Raw genomic sequence first — 25,807 nt, forward strand, 5'->3', positions numbered from 1 at the left:
TAGTCCCAGCTACTCGGGAGGTTGGGGCAGAAGAATCGCTTGAACCGGGGAGGTGGAGGTTGCAGTGAGCCAAGATCATGCCATTACACTCCAGCCTGGCAACAGAGCGAGACTCCGCCTCAAAAAAAAAAAAAAAAAAGAAAGAAAGAAAGAGAGTGTATTACACATAGTAAAGTATTACTTTATAAAACTTTTGTTATATATACATATGTGGAGTTGCATATGTATGCACGTATATTTGGTTGCAATGTAAGATTTATTTCTATCAAGCAAAATTTTAAGAAACACTGTTTTTGGGTCACTTCAGGATCTAAAATGCTAGGATTTTGAAAGGCATGACCTCAGCGGGTGGTAGGGGTTGGGGTTCCACTTTAAGCCGAGTGGAACACTGCCCTCTGGTGGATAAGGCAGCAACAGGCCACAGGTGCCAATAGAACCAGGGTTTTAAGAAGCCATCTAACTAGTGCTCTCCATTATGGGTCAGATTCCTTGTGCATCTTTAGGCTTTCGAAGGTCACAATACTAGCTTTAGTCACAGTAGCATCATAGTCCATGGTGGCTTTGGGGGTTACCCTTGAAGCTGTATTTGGAAGCAGCTGTGGCAGCATGAATCCTACATCACACATGCCTGAAATCTAACTGGGGAGTTGAAGTTAAACAACTTAGAGAAGAATTCATAGGGGCAAACTGAGAGCTTTACTGTATGTGAATTACATCTCAATAAAGCTACATAAACACAAGCACATAACTAATTTAGGAATCATTTTTAAAAGGGCAAGTCTCAATTTAACATCACTTTATTCTTCTAGTAAATAAGGCTTTCATTTCTGTTCAAAGGAAAAGTCTCCTAAACTCACAAAAATATAAACATTATTTCTTACACCAGGTGCCTCAACGGATGCTCTTGGAAACATTCTCATAGTATATACATGGCTAAGTGTCAAAGAAGGGTTCCCCACAAGTTTCCTAAGTTCAAAGGTGGCCCATGAGGTGGGAACATTCATCAGGCAGGTAGAAATGAGGTCAAGCAACTTCTGGCAGAATTGGGAAAAGGGTAGAGCTGTTTGAAATCCACCTAAGTGAAACAGTTCAGAGGAGCAGAAGATAAGGCTGGAAAAAAATGATGGTGGGAGACAATGGAATCTGGCCTTTGTCCCATACATGGTGAGACACTGTCTCTACCCTCCAATGACCTCAAAGTGCAGTCTAAATATCTCCCCACCATTCACTGACAAATATAATATTACCAAGCACCTATTACGTGCTGAGTAATCACAGAAAAGAACCACACAGATGTGGCCACAACCCATATGAAGCTTCCATCTAGCCTGGAAGAAACCCAAGGGTTAACACAGTGAGGTCGAGGTGGTACAGTAAGGGTTAGAGCAGAATGCTGCAGCAGAAATAAATGGCAGGGAACCCAGGCATGGCGGGCTGGAGGGGAGGGGCAAGGGCAAGTTTCTCAAAGGAAGAAACACCCCAAACTGTGTTTCTCAATCTTGGCTGCACGGCAAAATCACCTGTGCAAGGTTTTAAAAATAGCAAAGATCTTTGGGAGGCCGAGGCGGGCAGATCACGAGGTCAGGAGATCAAGACCATCCTGGCTAACATGGTGAAACCCCGTCTCTACTAAAAATACAAAAAAAAATTTAGCCGGGCATGGTGGAGGGTGCCTGCAGTCCCAGCTACATGGGAGACTGAGGCAGGAGAATGGCGTGAACCCGGCAGGCAGAGCTTGCAGTGAGCCAAGATCACGCCACTGCACTCCAGCCTGGGCAACAGTGTGAGACTCTGTCTCAAAAAAAAAAAAAAAAAAGCAAAGTTGACCTCACCCCCAGACATTCAGGTTTTAATCGGTCTTGGGAGGAATCCAGACACTGGCATTTCTTAAAGCTGCCTAGATGATGTAATGTGCAGGCAAAATTGAGAACCACTGGCCTGAGCCAAGGCCTAGGATGAAGTGAAGTTAGCCATGGGGAAGGTGACACAGATGGAGAAAACAGTGTGTGCGAGGCCTGGGAGAGGGAGGGCAGGACTACAGGCCAGGAGCCACACAGCCTCAATACAGATAAAACACGGCAGCTGCTGAGGCGGAGGAGGCGGCCAGGGCCAGATCCAATGAGCCCTGAAGTCCAGATTCAAGGGCCCGGACTTTATGCTGAGAGCCATGGAGAACAACTGAAATGAAAGAAAGATAGGACCAGATACGTGTTTTCAAATGTTTGGCTTTTTCCTGAATGGGCAAAAAAGGCAGAAGAGATGTGGCTGTGGCCCATGGTGGTGACAATGAGGTGGGCAGGAAGCGGAAGGAGGAAATTACAGGACGGTGGCCAGTTAGATGTCAGGCACAGGCGCAAACCTGAAGAGGCTCCTACTGTTCTTGGGAAGAAATTTGAGTGTCAAAATGAGGGGGGGAGAGAGAGAGAGACAGAAAGAGAGAGAGAGAGAGAGAGAGCGAGCGAGCATGTGAAAGACTTAAGAGATATATCAATAAAAAAAATATGACCACATGTATATTAACACCGATCAGTTCATCATGATACACAAGGAGAAAAACACATTGGTCACCTTTGGAGACTGCTAGAGTACCAACTCATTACTCTGAAAAGTGATAAATACAGAGAAAGAGCCAAGCAGTTTACTTCCCCTTCACATAAAAGCAGTATTTCAGGGTTACCAAAACATTGACAATGGAAAATTCTCCACTGGATCCCAGTTAATTAAATACAGAAGGGCCCGGACACAATGGCTCATGACTGTAATCCCAGTAATTTGGGAGGCTGAGGCAGGAGAATTGCTAGAGCCCAGGAGTTCAAGACCAGCCAGGGGAACATGGCAAGACCCTGTCTGAACAAAAAAAAAAAAGCTAACAAAATTAGTGTCTCCTTCATCCACCGCTGCCGCCTCCTTCTTCTTCCACTCCTGGTGCTGCTTATGTACTCATTCGGTGCAGACTTGGTACCTCTTTTGTGAAGTGGCAGCTGAGACTCCGGCGCTTGCCATGGCAGACAAAAAACCCAAGGAAAGAATCAAGACTGAGAACAATGATCATATTAATTTGAAGGTGGGGGGACAGGAGGGTTCTGTGGTGCAGTTTAGGATTAAGAGGCATACATCACTTAGTAAACTAATGAAAAGCCTATTGTGAATGATAGGGATGGTCAAAGAGACAGATCAGATTCCAATTTGACAGGCAACCAATGAAAGAGACACACCGCCTCAGCTGGAACTGGAGGATGAAGATACAACTGATGCGTTCTACCAGCAGACAGGGGGTGTCTACTAAAAAGGGAGCCTCCCACTTCACTCCAGAACTCTGTTCTTTACAGACCAAGATTACATTCTCAATCAGAAAACTGCAATTTGGTTCCACCACATCCTGACTACTACAGTATAGTTTTCTCTATTCTTTCATCTCCCCCTTCCCCATTCCTTTATTGTACATAAAGTAACTGGTATATGTGCACAAGTATATTGCTTTTTTTTTTTTTTTTAACTAAACAGCCAGTGGTACATTTTGACTGATACCAAGTGGAGATGGGATGGCGAAAAATATCGAGTCTGTTAAAATACTCCCTTTTCTTCATTAGTGGCATGCTCATTCCACTCTTATCTTTATATTTCAGTAAGTTATTTGGCTCTTTTAACAACAACAAAAAAAACATAAAAATTTTGCATACCTTGTTCAATTGTAGAATGTTAATGTTTTTCATTTATCATTGTAAAACCAAGAACAATTTTATAACTTCATCGTACATAGCTGTTACATGTAGGACAGTTTGTCTTTAAGTAGGTATAAATTAGTCTAAAAAAAAAGGAATCCTAGATAGTTTTTCCTTCAAGTCAAAAGCTTGTTGTTTAAATTTCTTGTTTAAAATAAATAAACAAACAAACAATTAGCCAGGTGTGGTGGCAGGCACCAGTAGTCTTAGCTACTCAGGAGGCTGAGGCAGGAAGATTGCTCGAGCCTAGGAAGTCAAGGTGATGGTGAGACTTGATGGTGCCACTGCACTTCAGCCAGGTGACAGAGAGGGACCCTGTCTAAAAATAATAATAAATGCAGAAGGAATAAAAGCATCTGAAAAACACCTCTTTCCCAACACTTAATGAAATGGATTTAAGCTATAATCAATAGATGCTAAAACCATTAGAAACACTGATGGAAATTGTGTGAAGGACTGGGCATATTTTTTTGTGCTCCATCTGCTCAATTTCAGCCTCAATAAAAGTGGAATAGTCAGACATTATGTCTGTCATGTTATGATTTAACACGAAGTACAGTCTCACCTAGAAAGTGGTCCTCATTATTGAATCAAAATCACAATTGAACCCAAATCTAATACCATAAGGAAGCAATAAGCCAAATCCAAAATGTGGGACATTTTAAAAGTCCAATGATTCAGTTGTTCCAACAAATCAATGGTATCAAAAGAAAGAAAGGGAGCATAATTTAGAAATGAAAGAACTTCAGATGAATAATGGCCTAATGATTGCATTAGATCATTATATGTGATATGGTATGTGTAATAAGGTATGATACAATATTTGTAATATGACATGATACGATATTCATTAGGTCAGCATGAACCTGGTTTGGATCCTAATTCTTTTATTTTTATTACTTTTTATTTATTATTAAAACTTTTTAAAGATTTTTTGGATACAGGGTCTTGCTCCGTCACCCAGGCTGGAGTGCAATGGCTCAATCACACCTCGTTGCAGTCTTGAACTCCTGGGTTCAAGTGATTCTCCTGCCTCAGCAAACTATGGCATATGTATATGATGGACTACTACTCAGCAATAAAAAAGAACTGCTGGTATTTGTAATAATGTACATAAATCTCAAAAATGTTGAGACAAAGAAGCCTTACACAATTGGGTTCATACTGCATGAACCAATTTTTTTTTTTTTTTTTTTTTTTTTTTTTGAGACGGAGTCTCGCTCTGTCACCCAGGCTGGAGTGCAGTGGCCGGATCTCAGCTCACTGCAAGCTCCGCCTCCCAGGTTCATGCCATTCTCCTGCCTCAGCCTCCGGAGTAGCTGGGACTACAGGCGCCCGCCTACCTCGCCCGGCTAGATTTTTGTATTTTTTAGTAGAGACGGGGTCTCACCATGTTAGCCAGGATGGTCTCAATCTCCTGACCTCGTGATCCGCCCGTCTCGGCCTCCCAAAGTGCTGGGATTACAGGCTTGAGCCACCGCGCCCAGCCGAACCTATTTATATGAAGTCCTGGGAAAGGCAAATCTAATCCATGGTGGGAGAAAAAATCAGAATAGTTAACTCTGGGAGAGTGGAGGCAGGTATTGCCTGGGAAGGGACATGAGGGAACTTTCTGGGGTAATGGTAATGTTCTATAGCTAGATAAGGGTTTTGGATTATGCAGGTGTAGGCATTTGTTAAAACTCATCAAATGGTATGTTTAAGATACGTGCATTTCATTGTATGTAAATTTTATCTTGGGGTTAAAAGGGGCTAGTAACAAACACTGACTGCTAGTTAATAATGCCTGCTGAAGTATTTATTTTAGCAAGAGGAGGGCACTGATATCTGCAACTTATTTTGAAATGCATCCAAAAAATAAGATGAATTGATAGATGGAGGGACAGACTGATAGTAATATGTTAACGGTATAATGTTTCAACTCTCTCTGAAAATTTTTCCTAGCAAAATGTTGACACAAATAAAAATGCAGACTGACAAAATGAATTATGGTTTATACTGTATGTGTATTGTACATGCATGTTTGTATATATACAACTACACACACACACATGATCAAATGTATGCAGCTCTGGAGAGTATGCAGCCCTTGCCATTGTGAAATGGTCTCCGACGGATATAGGGTGAAGGCAGAGGAGGAGAGTTTTTTGTTTTTGAGACAGGGTCTTTCTTGCTCAGTTGCTCTGGCTGGAATGCAGCAGCATGATCATGGCTCACTGCAGCCTTGACCTCCTGGGCTCAATTGATCCTCCCACCTCAGTTCCCAAGGAGCTGGGACCACACGGTCGTGCCACCATGCTCAGCTAGTAATTTTTCGATTTTCTGCAGAGACGGGATCTCACTATGTTGCCCAGGCTGGTCTCCAGCTGCTACAACTGCTAGCCTCAAGCAGTCCTCCCACCTCACGATCCCAAAGTTGTGGGATTACAGGCATGAGCCATTGTGCCCAGCCTGAAAGGTGTTTTTTTGGTTTTCTGGGTTTTCTTTTTTTTGAGATGGAGTTTCACTCTTGTGGCCCAGGCTGGAGTGCAACGGCGCAGTCTCGGCTCACTGCAATCTCCGCCTCCCCGGTTCAAGCGTTTCTCCTGTCCCAGCCTCCTGCCCCCACGCCTGGCTAATTTTTGTACTTTTAGTAGAGACGGGGTTTCACCACGTTGGCCAGGCTGGTCTTGAGCTCCTGACCTCAGGCGATCCGCCCGCCTCGGCCTCCCAAAGTGCTGGGATTACAGACGTGAGCCACCACACCTGGCCTTGAAAAGGGTTTTAAAAACATGCCTACATCAGCTGTAGCTCTGTGAATGGTCTTGTGCAAGCTCAGTATGCTTTGTGCTGATTGTCTCAACTCACACTCAGATCTCAAGTCTTTTTGCCTTCCTGCCCCAACACTGGGGGAACGGGTTCAGCCCAGAAGTCCAGGGGCACTGGGTAGTCCATGCCCCTGGGGGCAACCTTCAGCCAATGAGGGACAAAGAGGGTGGAGAACTGCATTCTCTTGTCTTTTAGGCAAATAATTCCGGAGACACTTTGTGCACTTTTCAGGAAGTCTCAGAAGAATCATGTCCTGGTTCCCAGAGTGATAACCCGGATATGCATTCTGACCCAGGCTGTCCCTTCTTTCCACCTGTCCCTTGCTCCTATGCTCTTGGATCACTTCTCAAACCACCTGCAACCAATGTTCTGCTTCTAGTGGGACCCAAAGTATGACAATTGGTACCAGGAGTGGCCTCAAGAGCAGATCATCAGGATGTGAGTCTGCACCTTGTTGTCTCATGAATGTCAAATAGCAAGAACCCTATAGCTGGTGCTAAGGGGCGTGGTAATGCCTCAAAGACAAATACCAAGTCCCTCAACTATGCGGGACCGGGAGGAGGCATGGAGAGAAGGGGAGCAGTCGGTATCTGCACTGGCTCCACCCCTGGAGCGGGGCAGAGGTGGGGGTTACTGGTCATTGAAAAGAGTGTGAGGTTAGCTGGCTTTTATTAAGTGATTTGGAAGCTTTAAAGACAGTGACTGTTTGATGGGCTCAGGTGAGCCATCCACTCAGGGCATCCTATGAATGTCAGAGGCTTCTGTGGCAGTGTTTAAAAAGACTCACATCTCCGGCCAGAAAAGTAAGACCTAACCATGGGGGTCACTGAGAATGCATCTTGAGGGGGAAAATCCCAGCCAGATATGGGGAAGTTACTGGTAGGGTGTATTCTCCCATGACCCATATTCTATTGGTAAGAGCCCAGTCTCTATGCTGTTGGGAGGATCCTTGGAACCTAGACATGACCAACTGGTTAACAGGAAATGAGGTGAGGATGCCAGGACTGCATCCTGAGAAAGGTATGGAATGGCTCAAGAGGTGGGAATGTAAAAAGGATGACCAGAGACCCCACTACCTGGCTCTATTCCCCAGGAGAGCCCAGAGAACTCTCCCTTCAGGAAGGAAGGCACTGGTGAGGAGGGCCCTGGCATGCTTGGGAAGCCCATCCACTGCAGGCAAGAATGACGGGGGATGCTGCCATGGCAAAGGATGCTCTAGTGTCACTGGGGATGATGAGGTTCTGGCGTAACCAACGTGGGACCGCTTAACCATCAGAAGCAGGAAGGCGGCCGGGCGCGGTGGCTCAAGCCTGTAATCCCAGCACTTTGGGAGGCCGAGACGGGTGGATCACGAGGTCAGGAGATCGAGACCATCCTGAGCTACACGGTGAAACCCCGTCTCTACTAAAAAATACAAAAAACTAGCCGGGCGAGATGGCGGGCGCCTGTAGTCCCAGCTACTCGGGAGGCTGAGGCAGGAGAATGGCGTAAACCCGGGAGGCGGAGCTTGCAGTGAGCCGAGATCGCGCCACTGCACTCCAGCCTGGGCGACAGAGCTAGACTCCGTCTCCAAAAAAAAAAAAAAAAAAGAAGCAGGAAGGCACAATTACCACAACGACCAGCAAGGTCACAGTGGCAACCAGGGTGTGCTGATCTGTGGACCAGGAGTGACCTTACCCAGTGGCTCATAAGCCACACATTTCTGTGGGGTGAGATGGCCAGGCAATCGGCAAGAGTACTGCTTGACATATTTAAAAACTTGTGAGCAAAAGGCTGATGTCAACAACTGCATGGAAAATTGAGATTCCTACATCCAATTCCCAGCTTTGAGCCAGTTCTCCAACATACAGTCAACAAAATTTGACTGAAGGAAAGGTTGGATGGATCCCCTTGAGGAAGGTCCCTATAACACCACCCCAAGTCCACACAGTGAATATTCCTCCAGTCCTTCCCAACAAGATTCAGGGTAACTGTGTCCTAAGAAAAGGGGCACCCCAAGGCCACCCCTTCTGAGGACTGTTGGATACAGTGTGAACTGACATGGTAGCACCAGGGAACCTGAAATGCCATCACTCTCCCTTATCACTCTTAGGGAGGCCAGGGATAAAGGGAGCCTTGGCCCCAGTCCTTTTCACAGAGAGTCCAACCAATCAGAGGATCCGTCACACGGTTATTTCCCTGGCTCTGAGCTCAAGGTGGGATGGTTTTACATAATGGCCTGCAGAACCCTGATCATGAGTAGGAGCCACCATGGATCAAGGGGAAGCTCTGGAACTGCCCACTCCCCACCCCCACTCAAGATAAATCTGAAGCAAGACTACAATCCTCTGGGAATTGTAGCTATGAGTGCCCCCTCCACAAAGACTTAAAGATCATTTCCATCATGTTCATTCAAATCGCCGTGAGCCTCTGCCAGAAAAAACAGATCATGGTACATGACGGTGGCCACTTAATTAACTGAGTAGTAGCTCCAACAGCAGCTACCACGTGGGTGTGGGATTACCACTGAGACAGAACAACACAGCCTCTGATATTTGGTTTGCAATTAATGTTCTAATCTTTTCAAATCCTACTGATAAAAAGGATTGAAAACAGTTTGTGAGTGGGCAGGACAGCAGTATATTCTCCCTCTTGTCTGGGGCTGTATCCACTGCCCTGCTGTATCACACCAGACCTGGACTGTCTGTGCATTCATGGACTGTCATGGTCTGAGACATGAACACTACCATGTTATTTGAACCAAGTGAGCAGGGGACATGTCTCTGAAACAAAAACCTAGAAAAGCCACAGAGAGGGGATCAAGATGAACAGCTGCAGAAGCAGTATCAGCTAAAAGACAGCTCATTATTGTTGACTGTCACAACCAAAGTAAACAGGGACAGTTCACTTCATGGACCCAAGGTGACCCCTCTCAAAAGTTACGGACCTAAGAAGATCCCACCTAAAGAGCCAGCTTCCTTTGAGCTTCCTCTGAGCTGTGGCACCACTGACAGAAGACAATCAAAAAAAGTGGCAATGGGCCAGGTGCGGTGGCTCATGTCTGTAATCCCAGCACTTTGAGAGGCTGAGGCAGATGGATCACCTGAGGTCGGAAGTTCGAGACCAGCCTGATGAACATCACAAAACCTCATCTATACTAAAAATACAAAAATTAGCTGGGTGTGGTGGCCCATGCCTATAATCCCAGCTACCTGGAGACTGAGGCAGGAGAATCCCTTGAACCTGGGAGGCAGAGGTTGCAGGGAGCCGAGATCACACCACTGCACTCCAGCCTGGGCAACAAGAGCAAAACTCCGTCTCAAAAAACAACAACAAAAAAAGTGGGAATAGGAGGAAGAAAGAGGGAAAGGAGGAGGAAAAAGGAGACAGAGAGAGAGAAAACTGCCTTCAGAGTGTATTCCCCCCAAATGCAAATAATGCAAGATTTGACCTGAGTGCAAATTCTATCCTTCTAAATGAATTGGCGCAGGAATGCAATACTGAAGACACATACTTTTATTTCATACTTGCAGGAGTGTGGAAGCATCAGTATTTAGTGCATGAGGTCACAGAAAACTTATAAAAAGCAATTCTGAACAAACCAAAATTCTTAACTTCTCAAGGCCCCCCATTAACGCATCCAATACTGGAGGGAAAAAACCCAGCAGTACAAACAAAACACCAAATACATATCAGGAACCTAATACTGGCCAATGTAATTTTTAAAAAGTTATTTATTCAGGTTAGATTATTTCAGTAATAAATAAGCATCTCTTTTAAAACAAAAATTAAACACAACACAATATTGACATCATTAGGTAATGTGAACCCCCCCAAGTTCCCTAATCCCCAGGACTAAAAATAATTATATTTGTATTACTTGTGCACATTCCTTGACTAAAGAAATAAAAGAAGCCCAGTGACATCGCAGATTCTGGGTGATGCTGATTATGTGAAGATGATCTGTCTTCAGGTCCCTCAGTGTAACTCTGGTAAGCACCTACCTACTCGGCAGATCTTAATCCCCAGCACCCTACACACCCCTACAACTCACCCTAGAGACTCAAGGGCCTGGGGGATTCCTGACACGAGCTGTTCAGCTCCAGGATGGCAGAGACCCAGTCCTCTTAGCCTGCAAGCACCCTGGGGCTGAGGGAACATGGATAGAGGCAAGGGGAGAGGGAAGGGGCTGGAAGGCTATTTGCATACCACGGACTTCTCAGACCCCTCAGTTCATAGAACATAGAGAAAGAGAAGAAATGTTTCAGGTGACTATGGGTCAAACTCTGATTATGTCAGAGCTAAGAGCCTTCCAAACACCACATGTCATGGAAGCACCATTCCATCAGATAGGCTGGAGAAGGAAAACAGGTGCAAGCAATGGTGATAATCTATATGGAGATGGAGGAATCTGTGGATAATCTGCTCTAGCTTATGCTTTCAATTTTTATTAACTTTATTTTTTCATGCCTGTCTTGTGCCAAAAACATTTTTGTTCAGCATTCCAAAAGACTGGATAAAGAAGGCAAATCACAGTGGAAGAGGAGGAAAAATGAGCACAGCTTTGGACTGATTCCCAATCCTCACGGACTCTGGACATGCACAGATTTAAAATATGTGCCCCCTCATCTCAGAGAAAAGGTAAATGCACAGTTTAAAAAAATAAAAATTAAATTTAAAAATATATAATTTCTTTAAAATTAAAAACATACAGACCTAACTTTCCACACTACATTGACCATATTTGGCCTAAGGATAAAAATACAGCTTAAATTGCATTCAGGGAAAAAACAAAAGCAAACTGCATTCAGTAGACTTCATCTTAATAACCACATTGACATGACTATTTTGGTTCTGTTATATATGTAGTAAGATAAAAAAACTAAGTAACTACATTAGGTTACTAAGAACCAAATTTTTCAGTATAAAAGAGAAACAGGCTGGGTGCAGTGGCTCATGCCTGTAATCCTAGCACTTTGGGAGGTTAAGGTGGGTGGATGGCTTGACCCCAGAAGTTCCAGCCTGGGCAACAAAATGAGATCCCATCTCTATAAAAAAACAAATAAAAGTTAGCTGGGTATGGTGGCACATGCCTGTGGTCCCACCTACTTGGGAGGCTGAGGTGGGAGGATTGCTTGAGCCCAGAATAGTTGAGGCTGCAGTGAGTAGTGATGGTGCCACCGCAGCCCAATCAGAGTGACAGAGCAAGACTCTGTTTCAAAAAAAAAAGAGAGAGAGAAACAAACATAAAATCAAACAAAATTAAGAACCCCATAATCAGGAGATATAGGAAAATCTCTGTACCTTCCCCTCAATTTTGCGATAAGGCTAAAACTATTCTAAAAAATACAGTTCATTAAAAAACAATAAAATCCATAATCTCTCATTTGAATTGGAAATACTAGTACACATTTATGATTTGTTTTTTTCTCCCTAAAAAAGTATTGCATTTCCTAGCAATACCCACAGACACAGTTTGGAAATGATATCAGCAGGCAGCAATCTAATCTAAGCAATCTAACCCATATAGTGCCTAAATTGTGGTCTGCAAACATTTCCCACTAAAAGTAACCAGAACTGCTTCTTTAAGAAATTAGTTAATCCAAGTCTGTGGCATAAGATGTACAAAACAGCGCTAGAACTATTAAAAAAAAACAAAAAACTACTGGGGTCTCATCAAAACAACAAGATGACAGGGCTCCAACCAGCTCAAGTGCAGAGGTTCACACCTGTAATCCCAGCATTTCCGGAGGCTGAGGACTGCTTGAGGCCAGAAGTTTGAGACCAGCCTGGGCAACACAGAGAGACTCTGTCCCTACCAAAAAAAGAAAAAAAAAAGAGCCAGGTGTGGTGGTGCGTGCCTGTAGTCCTAGCTACTTGGAGGCCAAAGTGAGTGCATCGCTTGAGCCCAGGAAATTGAGAGTGCAGTGAGTTCTAGTCACACCACTGCACTCCAGACTGAACAACAGAGCAAGACCATGACTCTAAAAAGTAAAAAATGAAAAAGGAAAAGGTCCCAACTGGCTAAAGATGGGCTATTTTGAGTATTAAAAGATGTAACACTTTGATGAACTAAAAAGCATCAGACATATAAAATATTTAAATATCTAAATTCCTAACAATATTTTCACCCACTCAGAAGAAAAGCTTGTTGGTCATTCTTGGAGGCTGCTGTCGTAGCAGCTCATTATGCTATAAACTAAGGAATCAAGTGAAAGGATCTAGTGTCTGTCTTGCCTTTGTTATAGGCTTTTTCAGAGCAACCACACAATAGATGAGGAGAGTTCTTTGTAAAGGATCCATAGCAAGTAAATGCAGGAAAAAAAAGGGTAGAATTTTACGAGTCATCATTTTGCAATCTTTAGTGAAATAATGACATTAGACAACAATCACCAATGACTGCTGAAACACTAAATGGAAAGCTAACGAGGAATTTTCTAGTGGAGCGATCAAGCTGACAACACCTGGGCCGACAGGTCAATCTTAACATCACTGAAGCAATGGTCTTCCTACCCAAAAAGGGAAAAGGTTGAACCTGAATCTATCCAGCCTCTAGCTCTAACCTTTAGAGAGCATTAGCTCTACAAACTCACAGAAAATATGAACATGTTAAATGACACCAAAATCGAAAATGCATAAAATGTTAAGACATACGACCCAGATAACTTGAACAAATAAATGGCATAAAATAAGGAAAGGGGGATGTTATAGACTTAAGGAAACTGAAGAAACACACCACAGGCAAAATACAGACCTATTTTTCGTTCCTGTTTCAAACAAAGTAACTATAAAAGGACAATTCCATAAGAAGAAGAAGAAGAAAAAAAAAACTCAAAGCTAGCAAAAGACAATAAAAGATTAGAGCAGAAATAAACAAAAGAGAATAGAAAGATAGTAGGAAGAAAAAAACAAGTTGGTTTTTGAAAAAAAAATCAACAAAATTGAGAAACTTAACTAGATTTAAAAAAAAGAATATATAAATAAATCAGAAATGAAGAGAGGGCATTATAACTGATGCCACAGAAATAAAGGATTGTAAGAGAATAGCATGAACAACTGTATGCCAGCAAACTGGATAACCTAGGAGATATGGATAAATTTCTAGACACACTCAGCCCACCAAGACTGAATCATGAAGAAACAGAAAATCTGTACAGACCAATAGCTATTAAAAAGATTGAATCAATAATCAAAAACCTCAAAGAGGCTGGGCATGGTGTCTCCCGTCTGTAATCCCAGCACTTTGGGAGGTGGAGACGGCCAGATCATTTGAGGTAGGAGTTTGAGACCAGCCTGGCCAACATGAGGAAAACCCGTCTCTACTAAAAGTACAAAAATTAGCCGGGCGTGGTGGCGCATGCCTGTGGTCCTAGCCACTTGGGAGGCTGAGGAAGGAGAATCGCTTGAACCCGGGAGGCAGAGGTTGCAGTGAGCCAAGATCATGCCTCTGCACTCCAGCCTGGGCGACAGAGCAAGACTACGTGTCAGCATGTGTGCGCGCGCACACACACACACACACACACCTCAAAGAAAAACCTAGAACCAGATGGCTTCACTGGAGAATTCTACCAAACATTTAAAGAAGAATTAATACCAATCCTTCTGAAACTCTTACAAAAGTTGAAGAGAAGGAACATTTCCAAATTTATTCTATGAGACCAATATTATCCTAATACCAAAGCCAGACAAATACAAGAAAACTACAGTACGATAATATTCCTGGTGAATATTGATGTAAAAATCCTCAACAAAATACTAGCAAACTGAATTCAACAATGCATTAAAAGGATTATATACTATGATCAAGTGGGATTTATTCCTAAAATGCAAGAATGGTTTAACATATAAAAATCAATCAATGTAATACACTAAATTAACAGAATAAAGGGCAAAAACCACATGATAATCTAATTGAGGCAGAGAAAGCATGACAAGATTCAACACCCTTTCATGATTTAAAAAACCCAACAACTCAACAAATGCAAAATAGAAGAAAACTACCTCCACATCATAAAGTCCACATGTGAAAAGCCCATAGCTAACATCATACTCAATAGTGAAAGACTGCAAGCTTTTCCTCTAAGATCAGGAACAAGACAAGATGTCTGCTTTTGCTACATCTACCCAGATAGTTTTGGAAGACCTAGTCAGAGCAACTAGAAATAAAAGGCATTCAAATTAGAAAGGAGATGTAAAATGATCTGTTTGCAGATGACATAATCTTAGATGAAGGAAACCCTAAAGAACACACACACACACACACACACACACAAAACTGTTAGAACTAATAAATGAATTCAGCAAAATTGCAGGATACAAAAGCAACACACCAAAATCAGTTGCATCTCTATACACTAAAAATGAACAATCCTAAATGGAATTTTTAAAAATTCCATTTAAAAAAGCATCAAAAAGAATAAAATACTTAGAAATAGGCCTAACTAAGGTGAAAGACTACACTGAAAACTACAAAACACTGTTAAAAGAAATTAAAGAAGACACAAACAAATGAAAAAAACATCCTATGTTCATGGAGTGGAAGATTCATATTGTTAAGATGTTCATACTACCCAAAGTGATTTACAGATTCAACACAATCCCTACAAAAATCCCAATAGCATTTCTTGTAGAAATAGAAAAATTTATCCTAAAATTCATACAGAATCTAAACAGACACGAAATAGACAAAACAGTCTTGAAAAAGAAGAGCAAAGTTGAAAGACTCATATCTCCTGATTTCAAAACAAAGCTATAGTAATCAAAATAACATGGTAATGGCATAAAGACAGACAAATAGAGCAACGAAAGAGAACAGAACACCCAGAAATAAACCCTTGTGTATATGGTCAAATGATTTTCAACAAAGATGTCAAGACCTCTTGATGAGAAAAGGACAATTTCTTCAGAAAACAGTGCTTGGAAATCTGGATATTCACATGCAAGAGAATGAAGTTGGACCCTTATCTTACACCATACACAAAAATTAATTCAATATGGGTTAAAGACCTAAACATAAGACCCAAAACTATAACACTCCTAGAAGAAAACATGGGAAAAAAACCTACATGATATTGAACTTGGCAATGATTTTTTGGATATGATGCCAAAAGCACAAACATAAAAGTGAAAATAGAGGAATGGGCCTATATCAGACTTTAAAACTCTGTGCATCAAAGGTCACAATGAGTGAAAAGGCAATGTACAGAACTGAAGAAAATATCTGCAAATTACATATCTGATAAGGGGTTAATACCCAGAATACATAAAGAACTCCTACATCTCCACAACAATAAATTAAATAACCTGATTTAAAGATAGGCAAAGGACTTGAATAGACTTTTCTCCAAAGAAGGTATACAAGTGGCCAACAAGCCCATGAAAACATGCTCAACGTGGACAAACAAAATGTGGCATAAAAATACAACAGAATATTACTGTGGTCCAGCCTTAAAAAGAATAGAAATCCAGTCACGTGCCACAACCTTATGGTCATTATACTAACTGAAACAAGCCCGCCACAAAAAGACAAAAACTGCATGATTTCACTTCTATGAGGTATCTAAAGTAGTCAAAGCCATAGAAACAGAAAATAGAATTGTGGTCACCAGGGGCTGGAGGAAGGGGGAAACGGAGCCTTGTTGCTCAATGGGTATAGAGTTGCAAGATGAAAAAGTTCTACAGATCAATTAGATCAATTTCACAACCATGTGAATATACTTAACACTGTTGAACTGTTCACTTAAAAATGGTTAAGATCAACAACAACAAAAAGAACAACAAAAAAAATGGTTAAGATAGTCAATTTTTTGCCACAATAAAAAATATAATTGAGATAATCAGGAGAAACTAAACACTAACTCTTCACACAATTAACTGCATTTGAATCCTATACTCATTTGTGACAGATACAGCTACTTAATACTCAGACAGTGGAAAGAACACTCCTTTAAAGAGGTCGAAAATCTGGCTACTAGCCCCAAATCTCCTAACTAGCTATTAGATGATATTCAAGAATCACTGTTAATTTCATTGGATATGATAATGACATTATAGGTATGCTTTTTGAAAAAGGATTCATACTGAAGTAATTTTGGGGTAACATTATGTTTTCTATGATTTACCTCAATATACTCCAGTCAAAAAATAAAGAGTACAAGTGGGGCAGCGGTAGCCGAGAAAGGACGGCAGAATGGTCCTGTCATCCTTGTGAAAGCTGGGAGATAGGTACATGTACGAAAAGTTTAAAACAAACCAAACAAAATACGACAGGAAAAAAAGCATGGATGAGTATTTGGTAGGAATGGAAGCAGGATTAATTTATTGAGATTTTGTAACAGCATCATATACTACAGATGTATTGCTAATCTTCAAAAAGCATTGCATTTCAATTTGCATCTAACAGACTAAAAATAAACAAACGAAATTGAAAGAATGATCAAGCTTCAAGTAATGTTTCTCACCACTTCCCCCAGCCACAAACAAACAGAAAAAAGAAGGTCAATGGTTTAAGAATGTTGAACAGAGGGAATAAAGGTGTCGTGGAGTCCTGCCCACCAGGGCCAGAATCTGGACAGTGATGGAGAAATTTCTGCTGGAAAAATGTCCGCCGAGTCAGGGAATACAAACCAGATATGAGAGGGTGTTGATGTTGTTTCTCAGATACATAGGATGGACCTGTTTTCTTTCTGCTAATAGAAAGCAATCAGTCAAGCAAGGACTTGAGAGTGGATGAAGGGTATATAAGACCACACAATGATGGCATTCAAGAGAAAGAAAAGAGGTAAGGATGCAAAATTAAACAAACAAAAAAAAGGACTTCATGAAAGCTAATTTCATCAAGCCCAGGTCACTGATGAGAAAGATGCAAAATCAAGAGATCAGTGAAATAACACATAACAATGTGAGTTAATGTGAGTCAAACATTACCAGTGGCACCAAACAGTGGAAGTGAAATGGCACCATGTAGCCCACCTGGTGAAATCCAAAGCGAGAACTGAAAGGGAGGAAGGATGATTCACAAAATGCAGTCGGGTCACAAGAAAAGTGAGTTTGGAAGGACAGGGAAGAGAGAAAAGAATAAGGAAACCACCAAAGTTTCAACTCAAAGATACATTTTAAACTGCATGGGATGGCCCACTGTCAATACTGTGGCTGCCTGGGAACAAAAAGGGTGGTCTCCAGATCCCCCAGAACCACACTATACATCAGGAGAACAAGGAGGAAAGGAAGAAACCCCCTTTGCCTGCCAGAATGCGCAGAGGGGAGGAAGGCAAACCCCCAGCAGTTGCTGCTTTGACACATCACTGGCCCCAGCAGCAGGCAACTCGTTACCCACTCACATCCCCCAGGACCGGCTGCTTCATGAATCCTCCGGACACCGGTGCCCAACAGTTCTTTAGCAAGCTCCACTGGAAAGCTGAAAAATTAACACTGAGTGTTCACTGTGCACACTGTGCCATGTGGAACTCATGCACAAGGCTTGATGGATCCCTCCTGACAAAACAATCTTGAGGTAGATGCGATAATTATCCCCATTTTAGGGTTGATGGAAACCAAGGCTCAGTAAGGGAAAGTCACCCACCCACCGCTGCCCAATGAGTGAGTAGCAGGGTTAGCCTCTCCAGTCAAAGCGAGTTTCTTCACTCTTCACTCCCCATGGGAGGAAGACTATCCATCACAAGCCTAAATCACCCAGCAGGAAACTGGCCCAGCCCTGTCTTCTCAGTGAGGCCTTTCTCCATCTCGGGATCAAAGGATCTGTTGCTTCCGGCAAAAGGGCCAGACCAACAAGGTCACTCCGGACATCATAATCCCTGCCTGGTTTTTCTATGGGTCTAGAAGCCAGTGGAGATGGCCCTATCATTTCGTGGCCAGAGCCCAAGGGCAGCTCTTATAGGGTCAGGCAAGTGGGTTGAAGCCAGCTAGCAGGAAGAACAGTCTCTGCATTCCACAGCCAGGCCCAGGGAGAGGAGTCTGCAGGCCCTGCCCGAGGCACACAGCACTGCCACTCCCATGCAGGCCTCATCTCCCCCACTGACAGAGTGAACCCGGCTGCTCACAAAAAAATCAAACCCAAACGTGGGGTCGGAGGTGGAGGGTTCCAGTTTCCTGACTCTTCTTCAAATGTAAGACACCTACACTGAAACTAGCTGACTCCCTTCCAGGTTCCGGCCCATGCCGGTATGAGTAAGTTGAAATCAGCCTCAAGCAAACCTCTTAGAAAGAGCATGGGGTCCTAGGCCCTTGTTCGTTCTCTCTGCACTGTGAATTGGTGAACTGCATTTGAATCCTGCGCTCACCTGCAACAGACCACCTGCAACAGACGCAGCTACTTAATCACCACATGGTGGAAAAGCACCGCTTTTACTGGGAGGTAAAAGACCTGGTTTCTAGCCCCAAATCTCCTACACATCTTGTCATATTGCCTGTGCCTTCTCTCTCTTTGCCTTGGTTTCCTCGTCTCCAAATAGGGAAAAGCAGCCTGTCCCCAATTAGCTCCCCAAAGGGTTGTATAAAATGAGGCAAGGGAGGCAAAGCCCTCCGAATTCCTAAGCAGCCACGTTCTCACCATCACCGACCACGGCGCCCATCGTTCTTCTCCCCCGACCTTGCCCCCAAGGGCCCAGGAGCACAGACAGTTAAATAGCATCCCTCAAGGCCTGGAACAGGAGGAGCTTTGCATTCCAGTAGATTTTGCTGATGCCCTCAATAGAAGTGATCCTGATAGAAGCAGAGGAAAAGAAAATATTCTTCTCTAGCAGCCAGAGGGCCCTTCCACCTTGCCTGTTCTCCCAAATTACCTGGCAACACTGCCCCTTCCCCAGAACGGCTCTGGATCAATGATTCTGGAAACCAATTAAGTCCTAAAGACAGTTTTAAAACACCAAGAGAAAAATGCTCCTGCTCCTCCTCGGCCCCACCTTCTAGAGGTATTCCTTTCTAGCAACCCCAAGGGGAGGTTCATCCCTTGGAGCTCTGCAGGAGAAGGTCCCCACTCCACACCACCTGGAAAATAGAGGGGAGTGCTCATATATGTGACTTTAGTGATCTCACAAGTGCATCAAAAAAAGCAACTGGCCAAGGAAACAGTTAAACCAGCCTGAACATGCCAGGCAGCCCCACCAGGAGTCACTGTTTGCATCAGGCTTGTGACCAAGGGTGTGTAGGCAAGGCTGGGTGGGCAAGGCTGGAGGAGAAAAGCAGGCAAGCCACTCTGAAGCAGGGCGGAGGATCGACGGCAAGGGCAGGGCAGAGGTGCACAGGGCAGGGCCGGTTCAGGGAGACCGCTGCAGGATGAGCTCTGTGATCTCCGCCCTGCTACCCAACCTCATGGGTATCCCGTAGTAGGCTGTGCCCGGGCTGACATACACGAATGTAGCCTGGGCCACTTGGTAGAGACCAGCAAAGAAGGGATTCAGGAGATAGGCTGCTACGTTCAAGGGGAAGATCTGCCCAGCATGTGTGTGCCCAGAAAGGATCAGGTTAATATCTGGCCGAGCCTGGAGGGCTCTCTTGGCAGCCAGGGGCTGGTGAGCTAGCAAGATGATTGTGTGGTCTGGGCTGCAGCCCTCCAGGGCCTTGTCAAGATCCATGCCATGGCCAGAGTAGTGCAGGATGTCTGCTTCAATATCGTCCACCCCAGCCAAGCAGATCCAGTCCTCATCCTCACTCCCACCGCCACTGCCGCCACCACCACGTCGGGCCCGCGTGGCGGAAATCTTCACGTTCTCATTATGAAGAGGCTGGACATGCAGGGATTCCAGAAGTGCAAACCAGTTGCTGACATCTGATGTGTAGTACTCATGATTGCCTGTGACGAAGTAGGCACCGAGACGTGAATGAAGCTGGCCCAGAGGAGCGACAGCCGTCCGCAGGACCGAGGCTTCCGAGTCGGAGAGGTCACCCACGATCACTGTGACGTCTGGTTCCAGCACATTCACCATCCTCACAAACATCTCCATCTTGGTCCTGCCCACTGTGGGGCCCAAGTGAATGTCTGAGAGGAGCACGATCTTGAGGTTGTTCATTGAGGCGGGCAGCTGATGGATGGGCACCTCCACAGTTTTCACAGCCGGGGGCTGTGCAGCATTCAGAATCCCGGCCACGCTGAGCACAGCAGTCACTCCCACTGCCAGGGCAGGCCTGAGCACCAGCTTCCTTGTCTTGTCAAGGCTGCCCACGACCCTACCACTGCGCCAGGCCAAGAGCTGGTAGGCCTGCTCCATGCCGCTGAGGATGCAGAGGAAGAAGAGCATGATGATGTAAGCACCCAGGCAGGAGTAGGCTGCCAAGGAAAAGAGATAGGGCTCCTCGGCCACTAAAAAGAACATGGTGAAGAAACTGGAATGGGCCAGGGCCAGAAATGCCAGAACCACCACCTTCCAAAGCTGAAAACAGGTTGACTCCGCAGCTGGGGAGTGGCAGAGGTTGCTAACTGTGCTGCGCCAAATGTAGAGGGAGCCAATGAGCAAGAGCGAGTTGACAAACAGGGCTAGCTGCAAGCGAAGCAGCCAACGCCAGGCCCTGAGCTCAAGGCTGTCTGCCAGATATGAGCGGGAGGCGATCATGGACACGAAGACAGTGATGGCAGCCAGGGTGGCCTTCGCGCCTAGGGACAGCTGCCTGAAGATGGCCATTTTCTCTGCTCCTAGGAGGCTCCCCCACCAGTTCTGTGCTGGTGGACTCTGGAAATGAGTTCCTTAGAAAGGGCAGTGGCCAAGGAGAGGTTTCCAGGTCAACTCCGCCTGCAACCAGGAACCAGCATCAGCTTTGTGGGATATTAGAGCATCCTTGTACCCATTCAAAACTCAAAGGTCACTTACATCTGCCCAACCCACCTTGAATCCAAGCCACTCAAATACCAGTGAGTTGCTAGCTACACTTTATTATCCAAAAAGAAACTCAGCATTGTGACATGATGGGCAGTTTTCACTTTCTTACCACATTTTCTATATGTTTAAAGTTTCTCTACAGTGAGCATGCACTTGTTTTACAAAAATGTTCCAAATCAGCAGTATTCAAAGTGCGGTCTGGAGAAAGCCCTTCAGGGGTCCAATTAGTCAAAACTATTTTTATTATAATTCCAAGCCATTACTGCCTTTTCCATTCTCACTCTGTCCTGAGGGTGGAATTTTCCAGAGGCTATGTGACATGTGATATGGCAACAGATTTCATGCAGAAATAAACATGAAAATTTGACTGTCTTCTATTAAGAGACATTGAAAGAGATTTGCAGAAATGTAAAACAGTGCAACTCTTCACCCTAAAATTTGAGGAGAAATATTATTGTTTTTCAAATATATATTGTTTATTAATGTGTAATGATGTATTATTTCTTAACAAATAGTTTAAAATATTCTCTAGGGTTGGGCACAGTGGCTCACGCCTATAATCCCAGCACTTTGGGAGGCCGACGCAGACAGATTACCTGAGGTCAGGAGTTCAAGACCAGCCTGGCCAACATGGTAAAACCCTGTTTCTACTAAGAATTCAAAAATTAGCCAGGTGTGGTGGCAGGCACATGTAATCCCAGCTACTCGGGAGGCTGAGGCAGGAGAATCACTTGAACCTGGGAGATGGAAGTTGCAGTGAGCCAAGATCATGCCACTGCACTCCAGCCTGGGCGAAAGACTGAGGCTCTGTCTCAAAATAAATAAATAAATAAGTAAATAAAAAATAAAAAGGAAGAAAATATTCTCTTAATTTCTAGGACAGCTAGTGCTCGCTTTGGCAGCACATATACTAAAATTCTAGGACAGCTAAAATTCAGTTAAAATTTGAGAACCGCTGGGTCACGAGGTCAGGAGATCAAGACCATCCTGGCTAACGCAGTGAAACCCTGTCTCTACTAAAAATACAAAAAAAAAAAAAAATAGTTGGGCATGGTGGCGGGTGCCTGTAGTCCCAGCTACTTGGGAGGCTGAGGCAGGAGAATGGCTTGGACCCTAAAGAAAGTAAACAAGGAGATAATGAAAAGCTAGACTGCTAGTATCTTTCTTCAGCTGTGGGCACAGGAGCCCAAGAGGGACACCTAGGCACCTGACATGAGAATTCCTGGGGTGATGCCAGCCTCCCTGTGTGGGCCTCAGGTATGGTAGCCACAGGGCATCCACCCTGACCCAATGATGCTGCACTAGACTGACGAGCTTACATCAGACAGACTGACCCTGTCCACCTGCTCCTAGTTCATAAATCCTTCTCTCTCTCTCTACTCCCACTCTCAGATACTGGTTAAAATCTGCCTTTCCCCCAGCCCCTTACCCTGCCACTGTTCTCCTGAACTGTGCCCCAGTTCCACCTTCCCCAGTGGTTCTCACAGCTGGCTAGCTCTGACTCCTAAGGTCCTAAGGGCCTTCTGGACAAGAACTCTGTCTACATACTGGGGTAGGGGAACCACAGACGGGGTGAAGAGGGAAAAGTAAATAATCTGTGCTTTTTCCCAAAATGAAAACATTTTCAGCAGCTGTTTTCCAAATACTTAAGATGTTCAATCTTGGTTGTAGATAAATGTACCACTTTTCTCTGCACTAGGCGCGTTATTGAAAGCCCTATTAAAGGGTGTAACTTACAAGTCAACGGTGTCAAATGCCACCAGCTCTTACTTAAAGCGTGCTGCAGGCTCAGCCCACCTACACCCTGAAGGAACCAAAGTTGGTCCGCGGAACGTGCAGAGGAGCAGTTTGCAACTATTCACTCTCCTTTCCGCAGGTGTGATGCAAACCTCCCCAGGCAACGCTTAGGAACCCCCTAAGCCCGTCGCCTCAGCTCGGACGAAGCGAGTGAAGCTGCCCTTCTTCTCCCACCAAACGTGCACGCCCCGCACCTCACCTATTCGCCTCGCCATACTTCCCCCCATCAATGCTGGGATCCCCCGGCAGCCTGCCTATTCCCCTACGCAACCTGGACCCCCAAACGCCGAAGGAAAAGGGTCCCACAAATACGAAGAAACACCGGAGCCAAAGGGCAGGCGACGGGGAGTGGTGAGAAGGGAACAAGATGCACGAAGAGGGAAAGCACCCAGAGGGAAAATAACCCAGTGCTCCCACAGCAGGGGCCTCTACTGACCCCATTTTTCTCCTTCCGGAGCGCTCCGCAGAGCACGAACTGGGAAAGCGAGGGCGCCCCAAACCAGAACCGGAGGCACCCTCTAACCCGCGCAACTTAGAAGCCCCTCCCGGAAAGCCAACTTAGGAAATCTTTAGGCGCACCTCGTCTCAACACCTCGTTACAGAAAGGGAAGTGGGTCCAAGTGCAGAGGGCAGCCGGAGCGGAACGCACAAGCGACCGAGCTGCCTGGAAGGACGCGCGCCCCGCCCGGCCCGCCCCCGACGGGAAGGCCGGTCCACTGCCTGCGTTCCGCCGGCCGCCTGCCTGCTGGGGGGGCACTTCGCGGCTCAGGCTCTCCGCCCTGCGGGACCCCGGGTGGCTGCGGCCCGAGCCCGGTTCCCCGCCAGCCTGTCCCCTAACAATGCCTCCCCGTACCCGAGTCCCGCAGACTTACCCGCAAGCCGCGTGTAGGGCCCAGAAGCAGCAGAGCCAGCAGCAGAGGGAGGATGCGAACCAGGAACCCCGGCATGACCACCAGCCTCCCGGCTCTGCAGTCGGCGCCCAGGCCGGCCGCTCCGCGTCACTTGACTAAGGACCCGCGGCCTGGCACCGCCCCTCGTCGGCCCAGCAGCCAGCCCTCGCGCCTGCTCAGCCCCGCGCTCCGCCCCGCTGTGGCCGAGCCGGGCGGGTGGGGGAGTTTAGGAGGCTGCGCGCGGCCGCGTGACTCCAGGCTAGTACTATCTGGGTTTTGCAGGCGTCTTCCCTGGGAGGGGACCCTTTGTAACGGCAATCGGGAGGCCCTGCTTTCAGCAGCTTGATCACGCGCCTCGGAGATTGGACATTAATCATGGTCTCCCTGTTTTCTGGCTTCCTTGAGAGAGCAGAAGAGGGAAATTGTTAATTACTAAACCTAAACGCCCTAGATCGAATCCGCGTATCATATACGGGCTATTTGAATAATTCTAAACTAGGGGTTAGCAAAATGTGGTCGGTCCCTGGAGCCACTGTATCAACTCACCTGGAACTTGTTAGAATGAAAATTCTGCTCACGCCTGTAATCCCAGCACTTGAGAGGTCGAGGCAGGCGGATCGCCTGAGGTCAGGAGTTCCAGACCAGCCTGACCAATATGATGAAACCCCGTCTCTACTAAAAATACAAAAATTAACCGGGCGTGGTGGCATGCGCCTGTAATCCCATCTCCTGGGGAGGCTGAGACAGGAGAATCCCTTGAACCCAGGAGGCGGAGGTTGTGGTGAGCCGAGATCGAACCATTGCGCTCCAGACTGGGCAACAAGAGCGAAACTACGTCTCAAAAAAAAAGTTAACAACATAATAATAATAACCTTAGTTTGTGCCTTGGTGTTCCAAAAAGCCTTTTACATTGTATAACAAAGTAGCCAAAAATTCTATTTGTTCACTCCTTTCTCCTTTCCTACTGGACATTTCCTTGAGAGATTGAGAAAGTATCAGTCACTGGCTTTTCTTTCTCAGGTTTTTGTTTTTTTGGTTTGGGGGTTGTGTTTTTTGTTTTGATTTTGTTTTTTTGGGACAGGTTCTCACTCTGTCTCCCAGGCTGGAGTGCAGTGGCGCGAACACGGCTTACTGCAGCTTTGGCCTCCTGGGCTCAAGCAATTCTCCCGTCTCAGCCTACCAAGTGGCTGGAACTACAGGCGCGCACCACTACAACCCGGCTAATTTTTGTATTTTTTGTAGAGGCAGGGTCTCACCACGTTACCCAGGCAGGTCTTGAAAGTTCTGGGATCAAGCAATCTGCCTGCCTGCACCTCCCAAAATGCTGGAATTACAGGCATGAGCCTCCGTGCCTTGGCTTCTTTTCGTGCCTGGAGTACCAATTCCGTGTGTTTGCACTGTTAAGTCCTTTCCAAGCTCTGCAATTCTAGTTCAGTATTAAAGAACAAGGGCTCTGGAGGCAGTGCACTTGAGTTGGAATTCCATCTCTGCCACTTACGATCTATGTGACTGTGGGCATATTAACCTCTCTGAGCTTAGTTTCTTTGTTGGTAAAACAGGGATAATAATATCAAATTCACTGGATAATTGGGGAAATTACCAGAGATGATGACGATAAGAAGCTTGGCATATACAGGATGTTAGTGGGACAGTTGCTGAAATCAGAATTAGACTTGTAGGCTAGATTAGTACCATGCATCAGTGTTCATTTCCTTTTTTGGGGGTGGGAGGACAGAGTCTCACTCTGTCACCCAGGCTGGAGTGCAGTCGCACAGTCTCA

General features: G+C 45.2%; 3 protein-coding genes across 4 annotated transcripts in view; 1 reads left to right on the top strand and 2 right to left on the bottom strand.

Annotated features, from left to right (window-relative positions):
* Positions 1-24,229, bottom strand: part of GLB1 (galactosidase, beta 1) — a 115,434-nt gene extending 91,205 nt beyond the window's left edge. Inside the window, 1 exon segment of the mRNA XM_011961551.1 lies at positions 24,010-24,229. Within this exon segment, the coding sequence (XP_011816941.1) occupies positions 24,010-24,084 (75 nt within the window). The 5' untranslated portion in view covers positions 24,085-24,229.
* LOC105525789 (small ubiquitin-related modifier 2-like) lies at positions 3,002-3,286 on the top strand. The gene is made up of 2 exons (XM_011961550.1): positions 3,002-3,144; positions 3,208-3,286. Exons 1-2 carry the CDS (start codon positions 3,002-3,004, stop codon positions 3,284-3,286), a joined length of 222 nt encoding a protein of 73 aa, XP_011816940.1.
* On the bottom strand, positions 19,784-23,802 carry TMPPE (transmembrane protein with metallophosphoesterase domain). 2 transcript variants are annotated; one of them, XM_011961547.1, is made up of 2 exons: positions 23,717-23,802; positions 19,784-21,253 (listed from the first exon to the last, which is right to left on the bottom strand). In XM_011961547.1, exon 2 carries the CDS (start codon positions 21,143-21,145, stop codon positions 19,784-19,786), a length of 1,362 nt encoding a protein of 453 aa, XP_011816937.1. In that variant the 5' UTR covers positions 21,146-21,253; positions 23,717-23,802. The 2 variants fall into 2 exon arrangements, with proteins under 2 accessions (XP_011816937.1, XP_011816938.1); XM_011961548.1 differs by having other exon boundaries at positions 19,784-20,738; positions 23,717-23,799.
* Positions 24,230-25,807: the final 1,578 nt, after the last annotated feature.

The sequence above is a fragment of the Colobus angolensis genome, unplaced genomic scaffold (genome assembly GCF_000951035.1).
Source record: "Colobus angolensis palliatus isolate OR3802 unplaced genomic scaffold, Cang.pa_1.0 Scaffold56, whole genome shotgun sequence".
In the NCBI taxonomy this organism is placed as follows: domain Eukaryota; kingdom Metazoa; phylum Chordata; class Mammalia; order Primates; family Cercopithecidae; genus Colobus; species Colobus angolensis.

Coding starts and splice junctions, on each gene's coding strand:
- LOC105525789 (XM_011961550.1), top strand. CDS start 3,002: ATGGCAGACAAAAAACCCAAGGAAAGAATCAAGACTGAGAACAATGAT. Junction 3,145..3,207: donor AAACTAATGAAAAGCCTATT/GTGAATGATAGG, acceptor AACCAATGAAAG/AGACACACCGCCTCAGCTGG.
- TMPPE (XM_011961547.1), bottom strand. CDS start 21,145: ATGGCCATCTTCAGGCAGCTGTCCCTAGGCGCGAAGGCCACCCTGGCT.